The sequence below is a fragment of the Ovis aries genome, chromosome 4, assembly GCF_016772045.2.
Source record: "Ovis aries strain OAR_USU_Benz2616 breed Rambouillet chromosome 4, ARS-UI_Ramb_v3.0, whole genome shotgun sequence".
In the NCBI taxonomy this organism is placed as follows: domain Eukaryota; kingdom Metazoa; phylum Chordata; class Mammalia; order Artiodactyla; family Bovidae; genus Ovis; species Ovis aries.
In genome coordinates this window covers 34,385,948-34,404,540 of record NC_056057.1, presented here as the reverse complement: position 1 = coordinate 34,404,540, position 18,593 = coordinate 34,385,948, and the positions used below count along the sequence as shown (strand labels likewise).

General features: G+C 43.2%; 1 protein-coding gene across 1 annotated transcript in view; it reads right to left on the bottom strand.

Annotated features, from left to right (window-relative positions):
* LOC101122517 (phosphatidylcholine translocator ABCB4) overlaps window positions 1–18,593 on the bottom strand; it is a 387,444-nt gene that overhangs the window by 9,377 nt on the left and 359,474 nt on the right. The window contains 7 exon segments of the mRNA XM_060414577.1: window positions 216–372; window positions 3,358–3,498; window positions 6,837–6,937; window positions 10,787–10,990; window positions 12,222–12,305; window positions 13,912–13,989; window positions 17,706–17,810. Coding sequence (XP_060270560.1) covers window positions 216–372; window positions 3,358–3,498; window positions 6,837–6,937; window positions 10,787–10,990; window positions 12,222–12,305; window positions 13,912–13,989; window positions 17,706–17,810 — 870 coding nt within the window.

The following is an 18,593-nucleotide window of genomic DNA, read 5'->3' as shown; positions in this document are numbered from 1 at the left end:
GAACACTGACATTCCCCCCACCTCTTCGGAGCAGTCTCTCAGAGCTATCTGAGGTGCTGTCTCCTGGCTACTGGCCTCTTTTTGCCCCAAATAAAACTTGACTCACAACTCTCACATTGTGCTTTTTTCCTTTTTTTCCAGTCGACATGATCTAGCAGACAGAAAACCTTGAGGAAAAAATTAACCAAGTGCTCATGAGACAGCAAGGAACTCACGGGCCTCAGGCCTTCTTCACTGTGGCTGTCAATCAGAGGTTGTCTTTCAAACAGCTTGAATAAGTGGGCTGCAGACAGCTTGGCTTTAGCATAGTCTGGAGCAAAGGAACTAGCATGTCCTAGAGCCACAGCGCCCAACACAATCGCTGAGAACACCCTAGACGGAGGCAGAGGAATTTTGAAAATTAGTTTATATAATAGAGCTGACTCATTGGCAAAGACCCTGATGCTGGCAAGGACTGAGGGCAGGAGGAGAAGGGGATGACAGAGGATGAGATGGTTGGATGGCATCATTGACTCAATGGACATGAGCTTGAGCAAACTCTGGGAGATAGTGAAGGGCAGGGAAGCCTGGCGTGTGGCAGTCCATGGGGTCACAAAGAGTTGGATACAACTAAGCATGCTCTGACTTCCTTCAGGACTTCTCATGTCCCGGATTTCATGGAACTTTGTAAAGTCCTCCTCTCTCCAGAAGTTCCTGATCAGAGAATCAGAATTCTACTGATAATTCTCAGGTAATTCTACTGATTAGCTGCATACCCTGTTTAGAGTTGAGGGAACTGGAGCTCTGGGTGTTGAAGGGGCTTGATCAGGACCAGATCAGGAGTGAGACTTCCTCCTGTTCCACAACCCCACTCCCCACCTCTCCACTGGGCAAACGATAATCATCGGCACTATGCTTAAAGAATTCTTATTAGGCAAAATAAGCCTTTACTACAAACAGCTTTTCTCTTATAAGTAAAATATCTATTGCTACAACCCTCAAAAAGCAATCGTCTTAACCTAAAGGTCTGTTCTCCAGTTAAAAGAATGGATATGGATGATAACATCTAGGACGAACTAAAGATTCTGAGATCTGCGTGTGCGTGCTCAGTCACTCAGTCATGTCCAACTCTTTGTGACCCCATAGCCCACCAGGCTCCTCTGTCCATGGGATTCTCCAGGCAAGAATACTGGAGTGGATTGCTGTGCCTTCCTCCAGGAGATCTTCCTGACCCAGGTATCTAACCTGCATCCCTTGATATCTCCTGCATTGGCAGGTAGGTTCTTTACAATTAGTGCCATTTACAAAGCTATTTACTTCTGGGATCAGAGCTCCCCAAAGAAGGAGAAGCGTAGGAAGATCTCTAATAATAATGGAGAACTTAAAAAAAATTTCCCCCAAACTTCTAAGGTTTTTTTTTTTTTTAAGCTGTTTGTATTGTCTCTTTTGAGCTACATTCAAATAAGTGAGACTAAAGTTCCACAAGCTTGAAAAAACCTGAATCAAATTGAATCAAACTCCATGCACTGAATCTTCTCTCCTTTGCTTCTGTACCCTGATATGGATTAGATAATTCTGGACTGGGAATCATGGCACTTGGCTTCTTGTTTTGGTTTGTAAGTTAATTTTTTTTCTATTGTTAAATTCTTTTTAAAAACATTGAAGTATAGTTGATCTTACAAGATTGTGTTAATTATTGCTGTGCAGCAAAGTGTAAACCTAATTATTAAAGTGTGTTATAAGTACATGAGGCAGAGGATGGTGAGTATTCATGTAAATACCTGAGAAGGTTGATTACCAAAAATCAAATTTTCAAAGAGAGATGAACAGCTCACCCATAGCTAGCTGCCTGGCCTTCCTATAGAGCCTGCAATGCAGCCTTAGTATGAAAGCCTTTAAAGGCTGTCTTCTAATTACCCAGAATTTAACATTTTAAAGATAAAAATAAGACAGCTTTCAAAAGCAGGGCCAATTTCTTCGATGGTGTTTTTCTAGACAGTATGCATACTCTGAGTGGTAATTCCCAACTGGCTGTTTGCATCTGTCTCTGAAACCACTTTCTACTCTCCATCTCTACCTGACACCATCTTCCTTCCTCTGTGCTTTAGAGGCTGACCTACAGGGCCTGCATCAAAAGGTTTCCTGCTCCTCTGGCTCCTGATGGTGTTTGGCAAGGACCAGCATAGTAGGGATGGAGGCTGGAGGAGAGGGGCCAGGGCATTTGATGTGTTGGCCCCTTTCCTGGTGGATACTTGTGGTGTCCCCCCCCAACACCACATGCTGGGTTCTGAAAATCCCTCCCTCTTCTTGCCCTTTAGGCTTAAGTAACATCCTGGTGGTTCCTAGCTAGGCACTGCTGACCTCGATACATCTCACACCTTTAAGAATAGACCCTTAATTTTTTTAACTGGAGGATAATTGCCTTACAATGTTGAGTTAGTTTCTGCTGTACAACAATGTATACACATATCCCCTCCCTCTTGAGCTCCCTCCTCCACCCCATCCCTCCCCCCTAGGTCATCACAGAGCACCGAGTTGAGCCCCCTGTGCTATATAGCAGCTTCCCACTAGCTAGCTATTTTATACATGGTCATTTATATATGTCAATGCTACTCTCCCAATTAGAGAGACCCCGTACTTTGCAAGACCATTTGTCCCTGCTAGGATCCTGACTGATGCAAAGATACATATTCCTTTTTCATGGTTATTTTAATTTTGGATGAAAACAAAAGAACAGCGTGTAAACTCTTTCACTTTGTCTGTCTTGACCCTGTTTTTTTTTTTTTTAAGTTGTTTGCTACTGCTTTAAAAATCATCCCATCACACCAGAAATATCCCAAGTGATCTTAAAAGAATAGCTTCCCCTTGGCAAGACTAGACTGCAACCTAATTGAATGTATTTGGCATATTTTGAAAGACCATTGGTTAGCCTTGGAAACCAAGACAATAGGAAGGCTAAGAGGCAAGAGTGGGCAGGGTCATCCCAGGTCTGGTTAGGGAAGACAGTCTTTCCCAGATTTCACTCATGCATTCCTATCCTACTGGCAAGGCCATCTTTGGCTGCCCATAAATGGTAAGCTATTTAACCTCTCGCAGTTTTCTGACTATGTTTTATTTCCACACTGAGAATACCGGCTATCCTCCTGTCCTATGTATTACTAGAAGTCTGGTTTATGATCATGTTCACTAGCTTGGTTGACTTCAGTCCACTCAATAAATGAAACTATCCTTGGAGTACTGACAACATACAATTTCTAGAGTAGATTCAACTCTGTGGCTTCATCATAAATTAACTTTTCAGTCTACTACAAACTTTTGCATAGACCTACTGAAGTTCTGTTATGGAATAATCTCAATAAATTTAAAAAGATTACTTACAGAATAACATCTCTGAAGCGCATGTGTCCATTTACGATGAGATAGGCACCAAATCGAAAACAACCAGCATAGGAAAAATACATAAATGCTTGGGAAATACTAAAACTAAGCCCATAGACATGTGCCTTCCGCACAGAATTCCTGAAAAGCAAATTAGTATATCTGTAATCATCTCTTCAGCCTCTTTAACACTGGGTTATACAAACAACACAGCTTCTAAGTTTAGTCTACCCGTTAAACTCTGCTCCCAGTTATAATCAGAGGAGGTGATTTAACCTCTCTATGTATCAGTTTTCTGATTTGTAAGAGGGGGATAACCAGGATATACAAAACTGCTTTGAGATCTAAATAGACAATATGTCTAGCACAGTACTTAGCTCACAGTTCAGTTCAGTTCAGTCGCTCAGTCGTGTCCGACTCTTTGCGACTCCATGAATCGCAGCTCGCCAGGCCTCCCTGTTCATCACCATCTCCCGGAGATCACTCAGACTCAGGTCCATCGAGTACGTGATACCATCCAGCCGTCTCATCCTCTGTTGTCCCCTTCTCCTCCTGCCCCCAATCCCTCCCAGCATCAGAGTCTTTTCCAATGAGTCAACTCTTCGCATGAGGTGGCCAAAGTACTGGAGTTTCAGCTTTAGCATCATTCCCTCCAAAGAAATCCCAGAGTTGATCTTCTTCAGAATGGACTGGTTGGATCTCCTTGCAGTCCAAGGGACTCTCAAGAGTCTTCTCCAACACCACAGTTCAAAAGCATCAATTCTTCGGTGCTCAGCCTTCTTCACAGTCCAACTCTCACATCCATACATGACCACAGGAAAACCATAGCCTTGACTAGACAGACCTTAGTCGGCAAAGTAATGTCTCTGCTTTCGATGCTATCTAGGTTGGTCATAACTTTTCTTCCAAGGAGTAAGCATCTTTTAATTTCATGGCTGCAGTCACCATCTGCAGTGATTTTGGAGCCACCAAAAATAAAGTTTGACACTGTTTCCACTGTTTCCCCATCTATTTCCCATGAAGTGATGGGACCAGATGCCATGATCTTCGTTTTCTGAATGTTGAGCTTTAAGCCAACTTTTTCACTCTCCTCTTTCACTTTCATCAAGAGGCTTTTTAGCTCCTCTTCCCTTTCTGCCATAAGGGTGGTGTCATCTGCATATCTGAGGTTATTGATATTTCTCCCGCCAATCTTGATTCCAGCTTGTGTTTCTTTCAGTCCAGCGTTTCTCATGATGTCCTCTGCATATAAGTTAAATAAGCAGGGTGACAATATAGAGCCTTGACGTATACCTTTTCCTGTTTGGAACCAGTCTGTTGTTCCATGTCCAGTTCTAACTGTTGCTTCCTGACCTGCATACAGATTTCTCAAGAGGCAGGTCAGGTGGTCTGGTATTCCCATCTCTTTCAGAATGTTCCACAGTTTACTGTGATCCACACAGTCAAAGGCTTTGGCATAGTCACAGAGGATGTTCAAATGATAGTTGCTATTCTTATTACACATGAATATCTAGTAATCCAGACATTCAGCACATGATAGAAGCATGATTGTTGTGTCAAAAACAAAGGACGTTAGAGTTAAGACTAAAGTTTGAATTGTCTAAATTCGATTGTCTAATATTATTATCTCGTCTTCTGTGACTAGTTATAGTCTCTTACGTTTTGGATTATAGTCTGTTCATGTTTGGGGTTTGGAAAAGTAGGGTCAGTGAGATCTACAGAGGCACATCAGAACTTCTTCCTGGAACTGGATCCCACCAGCCCAAACACAATTTGTTCTATACTATTTCTAATTAGACCTCATGCTACCCTCTACTAGTTTCGCTACTTTACTACACTTCATTATTCTAAATCCTCCAGAAGAATAGTAATTCATTTACTTTCAGATTAGAAGGAAGGCACTTGGCAAGAGGGAAAATCCGAAGTATTACTTATTTGGCTAGTTTAACTTATGTGCTGTAAGCATAGTATTACAATACTTAATGGTACTGAACAGTTTACAGTGCTCCTGACCTGTATGTCAAACATCAAAGGGACAGAAAAATGTCGCTACGTGAAGTATACATAACTAAGAGGGTGGTTACACTGAGAAATTCACAACTATCTCTGTCCAAATACGTAAGTATTCAAAACCACTGTTCTAGTCCACAAAGTTGTGATTCAGCTTGTGTTCAGTTCTGTTAGTGCTAAAATATATCCATTCATGAGAATGGGCCCTAGTTGGAAACAAGTGGCAAACAGATGCTGGAGGCTTGTTGTGTTGCTCAAGAATAAACGAGAGAAACAGACTGTCTTTGTTCTCAGGATAGGATGGATCTGGCCCTCATCCAGAGAGCAAGGGAAACACTTTAACCCCAAAGCAAGTCTCATCTTTGGTTTCAGTTCAGTTCAGTCACTCAGTCGTGTCTGACTCTTTGCGACCCCATGAATTGCAGCACGCCAGGCCTCCCTGTCCATCACCAACTCCCGGAGTTCACTCAGACTCACCTCCATCGAGTCACTGATGCCATCCAGCCATCTCATCCTCTGTCATCCCCTTCTCCTCCTGCCCCCAATCCCTCCCAGCATCAGAGTCTTTTCCAATAAGTCAACTCTTCACATGAGGTGGCCAAAGTACTGGAGTTTCAGCTTTAGCATCATTCCTTCCAAAGAAATCCTAGGGCTGATCTCCTTCAGAACAGATTGGTTGGATCTCCTTGCAGTACAAGGGACTCTCAGGAGTCTTCTCCAACACCACAGTTCAAAAGCATCAATTCTTCGGCACTCAGCTTTCTTTACAGTCCAACTCTCACATCCATACATGACCACAGGAAAAACCATAGCCTTGACTAGACAGACCTTAGTCGGCAAAGTAATGTCTCTGCTTTTGAATATGCTATCTAAGTTGGTCATAACTTTTCTTCCAAGGAGTAAGTGCCTTTTAATTTCATGGCTGCAATCACCATCTGCAGTGATTCTGGAGCCCCCAAACATAAAGTCTGACACTGCTTCCACTGTTTCCCCATCTATTTCCCATGAAGTGGTGGGACCAGATGCCATGATCTTCGTTTTCTGAATGTTGAGCTTTAAGCCTACTTTTTGACTCTCCTCTTGCACTTTCATCTTTGGTTTAGTCTTACACAATCCAAAGAAAATAAACGCTTGAGCAATTGCCTAAAAGAATGTTTACCTGAATCACCAGATGGGTTGTTTATGTTGCCTGCACTGGTGGAAAAGAAAAAAAGTACTTGTGCAGCCCTCTGTTCCTGTTAGCTCTCAGAGACTCAATTGTACTATTTTTATAAGAGATATAAAAATCCAATCCTATAGTCCAACTGCATCAAAAAATTACTTGTTTTCAGTGAGATAATTATTGAAAAAAGGTCATCCTTATAATCATATCATTGTTTGCAGCAGCAATAAAAACTGCAATCAAAAATTCAGCCTAAAAATTGCAATCAATAATACTAGGTTCTTAGTACCAATCATATGCTCATTACCTGTAAGCTCCATACAATTTTTCAACGTACATGGATTCAAATTTTCTTTCTTGGGTCAAGGACACAACTGTCCTAATATTTTCTATTGCCTCTGTTGCAATCTGTAACATAGAACAGATCTTGATTAGAAGTGGGGCTTTTACTGCTGAAATAATAAATAATAATACTTCTGAAATAAATAAATATACATGTATTTATTATATATATAATATATTATATATAAATAAGTCTCGGGGCTCTGTCCAAAGAACTCCAAAGCTTGCGTTGATGAGTTTTCAATTCCTTCAGTTTGAAGAGTATGGTCATAATGTGTTATTCAAGACAAGCTCTGTGAGAAACCTGGGGCCTCTTAAAAGCACCACCGGTTGTGCTATTATGTATGGTGGGCAAGCCTTTCTATGCCCTATGCTGAGAGACAGGTCAGCTTAGGGCAAGAACAGTGGTCTGGACACGAAACCTAATTCTATTCCCAGCCTTGCCACCAGGCAATTACTTGACTGGCTTTAGTCAAACCCCTCTGTGACTTTGCTTTCTTTATAGGATAGGATCTTAGAAGAGATAGTCATGCTAAGTCACTTCAGTCGTGTCTGACTCTCTGCGACCCCATGCACTGTAAGCCTGCCAGGCTCCTCTAACCATGGGATTCTCCAGGCAAAAATACTGAAGTGGGTTGCCATTTCCTCCTCCAGGGGATCTCTCGAACTTAGGGATTGAGTCTCCTGTGTTGGCAGGCGGGGTCTTTACCACTGAGCCACCTGGGAAACCCCAAGAGATTTCTAAGGGTCTACTGAAGGTGCAATCATTTCTTCCCTAAGGTATACTGCTTCTTAGGAAAGAAAATGCTTTTCCTCATTTGAGAACATTCCAGTTGTAAACACTACGACCTGGCCTTAATGATGAAACCAGGACAGACATCTGACAGATTTAGGCCACTTGGATTTAGTGTCTGCACTTGAAGGCAACTCTGTGACTTGGGAGGGCCTACAGATACAGAGGTTAAGGTCACCAGGGCAAGTGTAGGAAGCTGGCCTGAACATTCAGCGACCGAGGAACAGAACAAATGTCTAGACAGACTCAGAGATGAGAGAGCTAGTGGCTCTAAGAGAGGACCCTGGGGACCCTGCAGTTACCATCAGCTGTGTTCCCCGCACTCCCGCATGCCCTTATGGCAAACCCTTTGACCCAAACCCACCAGAGCAGTTTTCTGATTGTGACAGCTAAACCACCCCTGACTGAAGTTAACTGTCTGTGACTCTGCTATTTAGCCTAAATCAGAGTTCTGCAGTTGATTCATCTAAACCATTGGCACAAGGAGCATGAGGCAAAAATCTAAAATGAAATCTTAGGTTGGAGACTTTTATCTCAGTTCTCAGCTTCTGGAACCCGATGAAAGAAAGATAGTCAGTACTTCAAGCTGAAGAGCCTTTTATCTTTATTATAAATGAAACATCTAACAGTAATCACAGCCGGAATAGAGAATGTGCTCAGTCATGTCCGACTCTGTGTGACCCCATGGACTATAGCCTGCCCGGCTCCTCTGTCCATGGGATTTCCCAGGCAAGAATACTGGAGTGGGTTGCCATTTCCTTCTCCAGGGGATCTTCCCAATCCAGGGATCAAACCCACATCTCCTGCATCTCCCGAATTGCAGGTGGATTCTGTACTGCTAAACCGCCTTGGAAGCCCCAGAATAGAGAATACAGATGGGCTTTTATTCTGTGCCAGATATTACCTCATGTGACAACCCTGTTGAGGTTCATGTTCTTATTCCTGTTTGCACAGGTGAGGAGCTGAGGCACAGAGCAGAGAAGAGCCTTGCCTAAGGCTCCAGAGTTCATGAGTAGGTGGGACAAGATTTCCTACCAGGCTATTTGATGCCAAGGCCCTGCTCTTAACCCATTATGCTCTTCTACTTTCCCTGCTTTGCAATTTACACAAGGAGAAACTAGTTGTTAGGACTTTGACTCAACTTCTCATTTTCTGGTCCCTGGATTAAGTGCTTTGAGGGTTCATTCTGGGTCAGCAGGCCCCGTATCTCAGTCAGCAGGCAGGGCCTGAGTCAAGAGGGTGACTAAACAGCCTCCCTCCCCTCTTCCCAGTCCAGCAACCAACACCCTCATCACTAAGCCTCTTCTGGAAAATGAAAATGGGAAATTATCCCAAGTCCCCATGTTCCCAAACCATGACTAATCTGCACACAGGTCAATGAAAACTTAAAAAACAAACAAACAAAGAACAACAACAACAAAAAAAACAGTGGTGTGGCAGAAGAGCGGAGGGCAAGGGTCGGGGGGCAGAGATTCCAAGACCTTTCTAACCCTCATTTTGGGTTAATAAGGAGTTGACAGAATAAACCAAATTGAAATATGATTGAATTGCTGATAATTAACATTTATAATTTTTAACCTCTCATTAAAAAAACAAAACCCTTATTAGGTTAAAGCAGCTACTAAAAATATTTCAGACTGGTCAACGTGAGCTGTTCATCCTCTGATCCCTGAAATGACAGAGTAGTAGCAGAAAGGAACCTGGGACATTATCTGGTACAATTTCTCACATTATATAAGTGAAAACTGAGGGCCAGAGAAGTGAGGGATCTCCAGTATGATATACTGAGCAGCGATAAGGCCAGGACAGATGATCAAGAATGGCGTTTTGTTTGCCAAGCTGTTCCATTCTAACAGCCCTGCTCCTGCCAGAAAACTCTGGCAACTTTCAGTGTCATTAGCCATTTTTAACAGAAGTAAGGCTCTATTAACTAGATTCAAGATGTTTTCTTCCATGTAACTGGTCTAAGAAAAAATGATCTCCACTCTACCTACTGACAATTTCCCTTCTGAAATGTGAAAAGCAGTAGGGTTCAGGAGAAAGGAAACAAACACTCTGGCATGGTTTTTAGTGGCGACAAACAAAACAAGGAAATGACGCCATAAAGGAGCCACAGCCAGCAGCCAAGAGGGTCTTCCAGGACTCTGGGTACCTGAGAGCTGAAGTCTGGGAATTATGCTGACTGCTCTTCTTTCCCATGAGCGAGACATGCTATCTGCCCCACCTCGAGTAACCACAACTCTATTAAGGCCTAAGCAGTATTGTCTGTGAAAAGGCTTTGCAAATGCTGTGCTATAGAAACTACATCACAATTTTCACTATTTCTTCACCTCTTAATGTTTCAATGTAGCATAATATTTACATAAGTAAGGGTAAAAAAATTCCTGGTTGTTGACTACACTTAACATTTAAATACATGTATGTGTAAATAAAATGTAGGCTTAGACACATTTAAACCTATATGAAGAGGCTATATGGTAAAGAACTTTGAAGTAGACCAGGATTTGAATCCGAGCCATGCCTTTAACTTGTTTCTTTCTTGAGTTCCGCATTTGTAAAATTGGCAAAACATTAGTACTTGACTCATAGGATTCTTGTGAGGATGAGTTGGGACATATAAATACTTAGAACAATAACTGGCTCAAAGTAAGGTCCAAGTTTAAGTGTGTGCCCAATTGCCGTTACAATTAGAATCACAAATCTGAGCATTACTGCCCTCTGGTGGCTGCCTAACTTAACTACAGAAATCACAACCGAGAACAGGACTGTCTACTTAGAACAGTACACATATTTCTCTGCCTTAAGGACTCTTTGTCTGTAAAACAGGGGTAACCTTTGTCCTAACAATGGCATCAGTGTACAAAGTAAAAGGTAAAACGAACTCTGAAAACTCAGAAATTTTCTGAATTATAGCACTTTCTATACACTAAAATTTTACATTAATTATCCCATTTTCAAGTTCTAGGCATTGACACAGTAAGGTATTTCATACTCAGTGCTGACCACTATTAGTTGTCGGGAGCACTAACATTATCAAAATATGCATGTTGTAACAAATCAATCAAATAAAACCCATGTCTTAACAACCATACTTATATCAACTGAAGCCTTATTTGACCCACCTTTCCAGCAGTTTCCAGTTCCTTTTTATCTCTTTTGGCATTTCCAGCCAGCAATTTCATTTCAACAATTCCTGATACAGCAATAATTGGAACAACTGATAGCAGCAAAAGGGTTAATTGCCAACCGTAGATGAATGCTATAATAATACCAGTTCCAAGGTTAGCTGTATTCTGTGCAATCAGAGCCAACCTGGTCCCAATGGCCTGGATGAGCAAAAGAAGAGAGGGAGCTGTATTTTAAGTTGCAGACCTGTGAGCTACAGCCTTCAACCTCCTGGTCAGAACCATGAGACAGGGATTTATGCCTGTGCTAACATTTGCTCTCTTTCATTACAATAAACCCAAGATTGTTGTTATTGTTTAGTTGCTCAGTCGTGTCCAACTCTTTCGCGACCCCATGGACTGCAGCATGCCAGGCTCCCTGTCGTTTACTATCTCCCAGAATTTGCTCATACTCATGTCTATTGAGTCTACGATGCCATGCAACCATCTAGTCCTCTATCGCCCCCTTCTCCTCCTGTCCTTAATCTTATCCAGCATCGAACGAGTTGGCTCTTCGCATCAGGTGCCCAAAGTAGTCTCATGCATCACTTGGGAGGCTCTGCAGGTTAGTCTCTGTCTGTGCCTTTCAACTCTCACTCCTTTCCTGGCCACATGGATTCAGCATCACAGAACCAAGTCACCATTGCTCTGCTTTGGGGAGAGGCTATGGGGCACATACACTTTTTCCTGAAGGCAATGTTTAAAGAGCAAATAAACCTTGGACACTCTTGTCATTTTAAAGCCTGTTTGCTTCACATGTATAAGAGGGAGGCTCACGAACTCCAACAGACCATCAGTTGCAAAGGGTACAGATCCTAAGAGGCCATCTTCTGGAAAGCCTTCATAAAGATGAAGTACTGTTTCCACCAATCAGAAAAAGAGGGATGTCATAGGGACATCACAGGTGACATCTTGCATTGTGCAGAAGCAATGAGCTTTGTGTAACAGGCCTCAGCTCCAAGGTTGGGGGCGAAAGCCAGGGAGAGGGCAGCATCCTCCTGAGCCAGTTATTAGTTCAGGATTGGGTATGTGACCCAAATTAAATTAGATTTAAAGGGTGTTGGTTTGGTGGTTGAGGTCCAGGTATGCCTTCTCTTTCGTGGGATGCTTATAGCTCCAGTTGCTCCCAGAAGCCACCTTGCGGCCACAACGGAAGGAGCCTCAGGGTGAAGCCAATTCTGAGGACTGAAAGCTGCTCAGAGTCAACAGACAGAGTCCTCGGTCCTTCTGGACACTTGTGAACCAATGGATCCGTCAACCTTCCTCTTTGTTGTTCAGGCCAGTTTGAGTTGTCTGTTATTTGCAGCTGAGGCAGCTTAACAGTGGCAGCTATGCCATATGTTTATCCCAAACCAAGTTAAAGAAAATCAGTAGTAGAATGAGGTCTACATACCCCTTGGACTTGGGAGGCATCCATCGCAAGTCTTGTAGAAAGTGCACCAGTACTGTTTTTATGATCATCAAACCAGCTCATGTCCTAAGGCACACAATACACCTTTAAATTAGTTCCAGATTAAAACAAGCAGAGAAAAATCGGATGAAACATCTCAAACTCTCAGTGCTGAGGAAGTACCCACTCTGAACTCGGGTGTTGGAGTTTAGGGGAGACCTCCCATGTGGTGGGGAGCTCGGGTCCCTGCCCTGAGCACACACTGGGAGCCCACAGGACCCCTCCCAGCTGTGCCCAGAAAGCGCACCAGTGGGGGCAGGGCTTATCCAAATTGCAACCGAGCTCACTGCCAGCTTCACCTGAGACCGTGGCGCCTGCGGGTCCATCCCCCACTCCTCACAACCTGTGCTCCCAGCACGTGCTCCCTGATGGGGCCACTCCTCTCACAAAGGGTGGCGGAGCTGGGCTGGACATGGCTCTTTCTTGTAAATTCTAGGCACGAGATCCTCAGCCCTGGTTTCTCACCATGTTTAGATTTGTTTATCTGAAGCAGGGATTAAAGAGGCTATCTTAGGGCTTCCCTGGTGGCTCAGTGGTAAAGAATCCACCTTCCAACACAGGAGATGCGTTTGATCCCTGGCCCAAGAAGGTCCCACATGCCGCGGGTCAATGCGAAGCCTGCGCAGCTCAACTACTGAGCCTGTGCTCTGGAGTCTGGGAGTCACAACTCCCGAAGCCCGTGTGTGCCCAGAGCCCATGCACTGCAGCATGAGACGCCCATGCACCACGACTAGAGAGCAGGCCCCTCCTGCAGCGACTAGAGAAAAGCCTGCACAGCAATGAAGACTCGGTGCCACCAAAAATAAAGAAATACAATTTAAAAAATTTCAGGTCTTAGCTATGATTTTCATTATATGCCCCTCATCCACAGAATCTTTTAATTTCATATGAAATAATTTCCCCTACATAGCAACAGTTTAAAAGACACTGAAAAAAGTCTTGCACAAAATATGATACCTGCCCTGTGCCCTCCTGTGAACTGGAATGTCATCAATTCCTGTCAATTACATGGATAATATTCTGGCCCTCTCTTGAGCCTTCTCTTTAAAATAGAGAATTTATGCTTGCACATCTTCCCACAAGTTCTGCACTAAGCTGTCACCCTCCTGATAGGGCTGACAATGCATGTGGTAGTCCCAAAGACCAGCACACCATCTGGTACATAGTGAGTGATGCTTGAGTGAACCAATAAGTGAATTAACATGGAAGAAGAGCTCAAACAAAACTCAATGGTCAACATTTGGTGACGCCCATAGTAAGTCGTGTCAGCTGTTGGGCAGAACCCCTGCCAACCACTGTTGCCTTTGGTGAAAGGCATCCTGGAGTCTCAAGTGACTCCTCAGGGCCTGCAAAGAATCCAGAAAACAGAGACAGATCCTTGAAGTGAGACTATCCACATGGATAGAGGGAGTTGTAAAATAAGCCCCCAAAGTCATGACATACCAGCCCCTATTTATTACATTAGCTGAGCCTATTCCCACGAAAACCTTAAGAGGTCTTTGGATACTGAAGGACTAGAGCAACTAGAGGGGATCTGACCAGTTCCTGCATGAACACCCAGGGCACACGGCACAGAGGGCAGCATGTGAGGCTCGAAAGGGAAGGAAGAAACTGCTCCGGTGCGCACACCTACCTGTCTCAACATCGCTTTAAAAGCCATCGACCGAAGCCTTGTGGTGAGGATCTCACCCGCCTTCCCAAACGTGAAGCCCTGGGCAAGAAGAAAGCCTCTTGTCTCTCTTAATCATCACCAGCATTCTGACACAAGTGTGCGTATTCACATGGAATTCTATAATGTTTATATATGATTCAACTATTCAAATAACAAAGTCTATGATCAGATACTAACTCAAAGTCCCAACTTCAAATTCATGTGCTGCTAGATGTTTGCTATTTCAGCTGGAATAGATAAACAGCAGGACCTACTTACAGCAAAGAGAACTATATTCAGTATCCTATGATAAACCACAATGGGAAAGAATATTTTAAAATGTTTATATATGTATAACTGAATCATTTTGCTGTACAGCAGAAATTAACATTATAAATCAACTCCACTTCCATAAAAAACAAAAATAAAAAATTCATATACTGGTAAATCATTGGTATGCAATAGAATCCTAAGACCAAAATCCTTAAATGTATCTTAGAAATTGGCTTCTGATCCATTCTAGAGACTTCCTTTTCAAAATTCTCAGGGACAATATCTCAGTGAGAATCAGTTCAGTTCAGATTAGTCACTCAGTCGTGTCCGACTCTTTGCTACCCCATGAATCACAGCACGCCAGGCCTCCCTGCCCAACACCAACTCCTGGAGTTCACTCAGACTCACGTCCATCGAGTCAGTGATGCCATCCAGCCATCTCATCCTCTATCGTTCCCCTTCTCCTCCTGCCCCCAATCCCTCCCAGCATCAGGGTCTTTTCCAATAAGTCAACTCTTTGCATGAGGTGGCCAAAGCACTGGAGTTTCAGCTTTAGCATCATTCCTTCCAAAGAACACCCAGAACTGATCTCCTTTAGGATGGACTGGCTGGATCTCCTTGCAGTCCAAGGGACTCTCAAGAGTCTTTTCCAACACCACAGTTCAAAAGCATCAATTCTTCGGTGCTCAGCTTCCTTTACAGTCCAACTGTCACGTCTATACATGACCACAGGAGAAACCATAGCCTTGACTAGACGGACCTTTGTTGGCAAAGTACTATCTCTGCTTTTCAATATGCTATCTAGATTGGTCATAACTTTCCTTCCAAGGAGTAAGCATCTTTTAATTTCATGGCTGCAATCACCATCTGCAGTGATTTTGGAGCCCCCCCAAAATAAAGTCTGACACTGTTTCCACTGTTTCCCCATCAATTTCCCATGAAGTGGTGGGACCAGAAGCCATGATCTTCCTTTTCTGAATGTTGAGTTTTAAGCCAACTTTTTCACTCTCCTCTTTCACTTTCATCAAGAGGCTTTTTAGTTCCTTTTCACTTTCTGCCATACCTGCATAATAATACCATCTTAACTACAACCTTCAGAGTGTTCCTAATGCTTGAAGCAAAACAATCTTCAATGCAAGTAGCAAAATTCTATGTTGGGATGCATTTTGGCTCCTGTAGTACAGAGCATATTGAAAAGCAGAGACATTATTTTGCTGACAAATGTCCATCTAGTCAAAGCTATGTTTTTTCCAGCAGTCATGTATGGACGTGAGAATTGGAGTCTAAAGAAGGCTGAGTGCCAAAGAATTGATGCTTTCGACTTATGTTTCTGGAGAAGGCTCTTGAGAGTCCAGTGGACTACAAGGAGATAAAACCAGTCAATCCTAAAGGAAACCATCCTTAATATTCATTGGAAGGACTGATGCTGAAGCTGAAGCTCCAATACTTTGGCCACCTGATGTGAAGAGCTGACTCACTGGAAAAGACCCTGATGCTGGAAAAGACTGAAGGCAGGAGGAGAAGGGGGTGATAGAGGATGAAATGGTTGAATGGCATCACCAACTCAATGGACATGAGTTTGAGTAAACTCTGGGGGACAGTGAAGGACAGGGAGGCCTGACATGCTGCAGTCCATGGGGTTGCAAGCAGTCAGACACAAGAGCCAGACACGAATGAGTGGCTGAAAAACAACAACAAAAATTGGTCTCCAAGCTTTTTGGCATCAGGGACCAGTCTCATGGAAGACAATTTTTTGACAGATGGGGTGGGGAGATGGTTTGGGGATGATTCAAGAGCATGACATTTATTGCGCACTTTATTCCTATTAGTATTACAGCAGCTTCACCTCAGATCATCAAGCATTAGATCTTGGAGGCGGGGGAACCCTGGTGTAGACAGATGTCTCTAGTGCTGGCTCCAAGTGAGTTTGCTGCTTCCCCGTCACAGCTCTGCCTGCTCTCAGACCAGCCAATGGTCAGGCTACTTGTCTTCTCCCAACATCCTTGCCAGACACTTCCCTCTTTCTAATTATAGACAGCAGCCCAGATGCCCACAGTTGGGCTTGCTTCTGGGGCCCTGGGATGAGCCTCCAGCCACGTTGAGTGTTGGTGCAGGCATGCGGGGTGCTCTTTGGGAGCACATATCACTAAGCCGAGAGAACGGGTGGTCAGTGCCCCAGGAGTCCAGGCCTAGAGTTTGCTGATTTCCTAGAGTACCTCTGCTGGCGGATTGCTCAAGGCCTGGCCATCTGTCCACTGTTGGTGTAGCACAAGTTTGTAACTAGCTCCACTCCCTAACACACCTGGGCTTGTGGCTACATTGGACACTGAGTTGCCACCAGCAAGGCAATCACTCCTAAACAAAAAGCTTGGCTTACTTTTACCACTGGCTCAACTATAGCAAAAGAGAAACACACTAGGCATGACTAGGAAATATTTTGTGGACTTAATGGATTGTACTAGAAAGGCACTGAACTAAAGAGACAAAAAGCCACTGGTAAAAGTCTAGGTAGACAAGTACAATCAAAGTTTACTAGTTCATTTTTGTCGGGTCTATAATATCTAAATGCAGTATAATGTGCATTCTTTCAAACAGTTCATCAATTAGGGAAGAAAAGATCAGAGAAGTTACTTGATATTATGTAAAAAGTAAGGTGGTTTAGACAGTAAAGAACTGCCTGCAATGTGGGAGACCCAGATTCGATTCTAGGATCAGGACGATCCCCCGGAGTAGGGAATGACTACTCACTCCAGTATTCTTTCCTGGATGATCTCATGGACAGAGGAACTTGGTGGGTCATAGTCCATGGGGTTGCAAAGAGTCGGACACTGAGCAACTGAGCAACTAACACTTTTGGTTTCAAAAAGAGACTGCTGTTGTACTGAATTTTTTCAGTTTATGTCTCATTGTGTTTAAATGGGACTTATGCTGTCCTGTGAATTAAAGTCTCTTTTCTCCCTGGCAATGAATGTTGCCTCTGCAGAGGGGCAACCTGTAACATGATGTAACTTAGCACCCAGGGAAGTCACAATGTCTACGACTTAGGACTCTGCCCTCTCAAACAGCCTTGTGCCAACTGAGTCTGTAATTCATTTCAGTCTAAGATTTGGAAACTCCAAATCAAAGCTAAGAATTTAAAATTTTTTTTAACTTTTAAATTGGAGTATACTTGCTTTACAATGTTGTGTTAGTTTCTGCTGTACAACAGCATTAATCAGCTATAAGTATACATATAAGGATACTTATATCCCCTCCCTCTTGAGCCTCCCTCCTACTCAACCCCCGTCCCACCCCTCTGGGTCATCACAGAGAACCGAGCTGAGCTCCCCGTGCTATACAGCAGCAAAGCTAAAGTTTGGATAACCTGTTTCTTTTACTGGATTTTGATTAATCAATAATTAATCTATATTAACATATAATTAATAAAAATCTAATAAATAATTAATCTATATTTTCTACTTAAATATAGACTTGATAAAGAAGATCAAATTATAGGTACCTACCTGAAGGAAGAAAGTAAAAAAGGAAATAATTCCCAGGCCTAAGAAAAGCAATGAGAACATGTTGCATTTCTGCTGCTTCACTTCATCGTCTCCTGGTCCAAAAATCTACAAGAGAACATTTAAAATACTCACTTGGATTACATGAACCTTGCATATTCCTCCCAGAAACAATGGCTTGGGCATCCCATTTTAAAAACTAGGTTTTGCATATGTGTTGTTTCTTTTTTAACTGTGGTAAAATATATGTAACATCAAGTTAGCTAAATGGTAGATTTTAAGTGTACTACGCAGTGGTGTTAAGGATATTCAGAGTGTTGTACCACCTTCGCCACCATCCATTTCCAGAAGTCTTCATCATCCATAATGAAATCCTGACCCATTCAACAGGGACTTCCACGACCCCACCCTTAGCCATCAAGTCCCACCATTCTACTTCCTGTCTCCATGAATTTGAGGAACACAGTAAGTGCCCTACATATGAATGAGCTCAGTTCCAACAGCGGGTTCATTAGCCCAATTTTTTTTTTGTAAATCCAACAAAGTCAGCCTAGATACCCCAAGAAACATGATTGGCTGCATAGTAACAAGTTTATAATACTTATCACAAATGCATACATAAAACACAAACACAAAAAACGAAGGAAATATTTTTAATCTTATAGTACAGAACCCTGTTAAGTACAGTAGTGCAACAGCTGGCGTACAGGGCCTGGCATGTGAGTCTGCACCTTTGCAAGTTCACAACCTGAAGGTTCGTATGTCGGGGACTCACTGTGCGTGGTTACTGCCATGGGCTGGAACGCTGCACGTGGACTGCGTGTGGCTGCACCGTCACGTTTATCCCCTTCTTCTGCACCTGCTGCTCCCTCTGCCTGAGCTCTTCCGCCC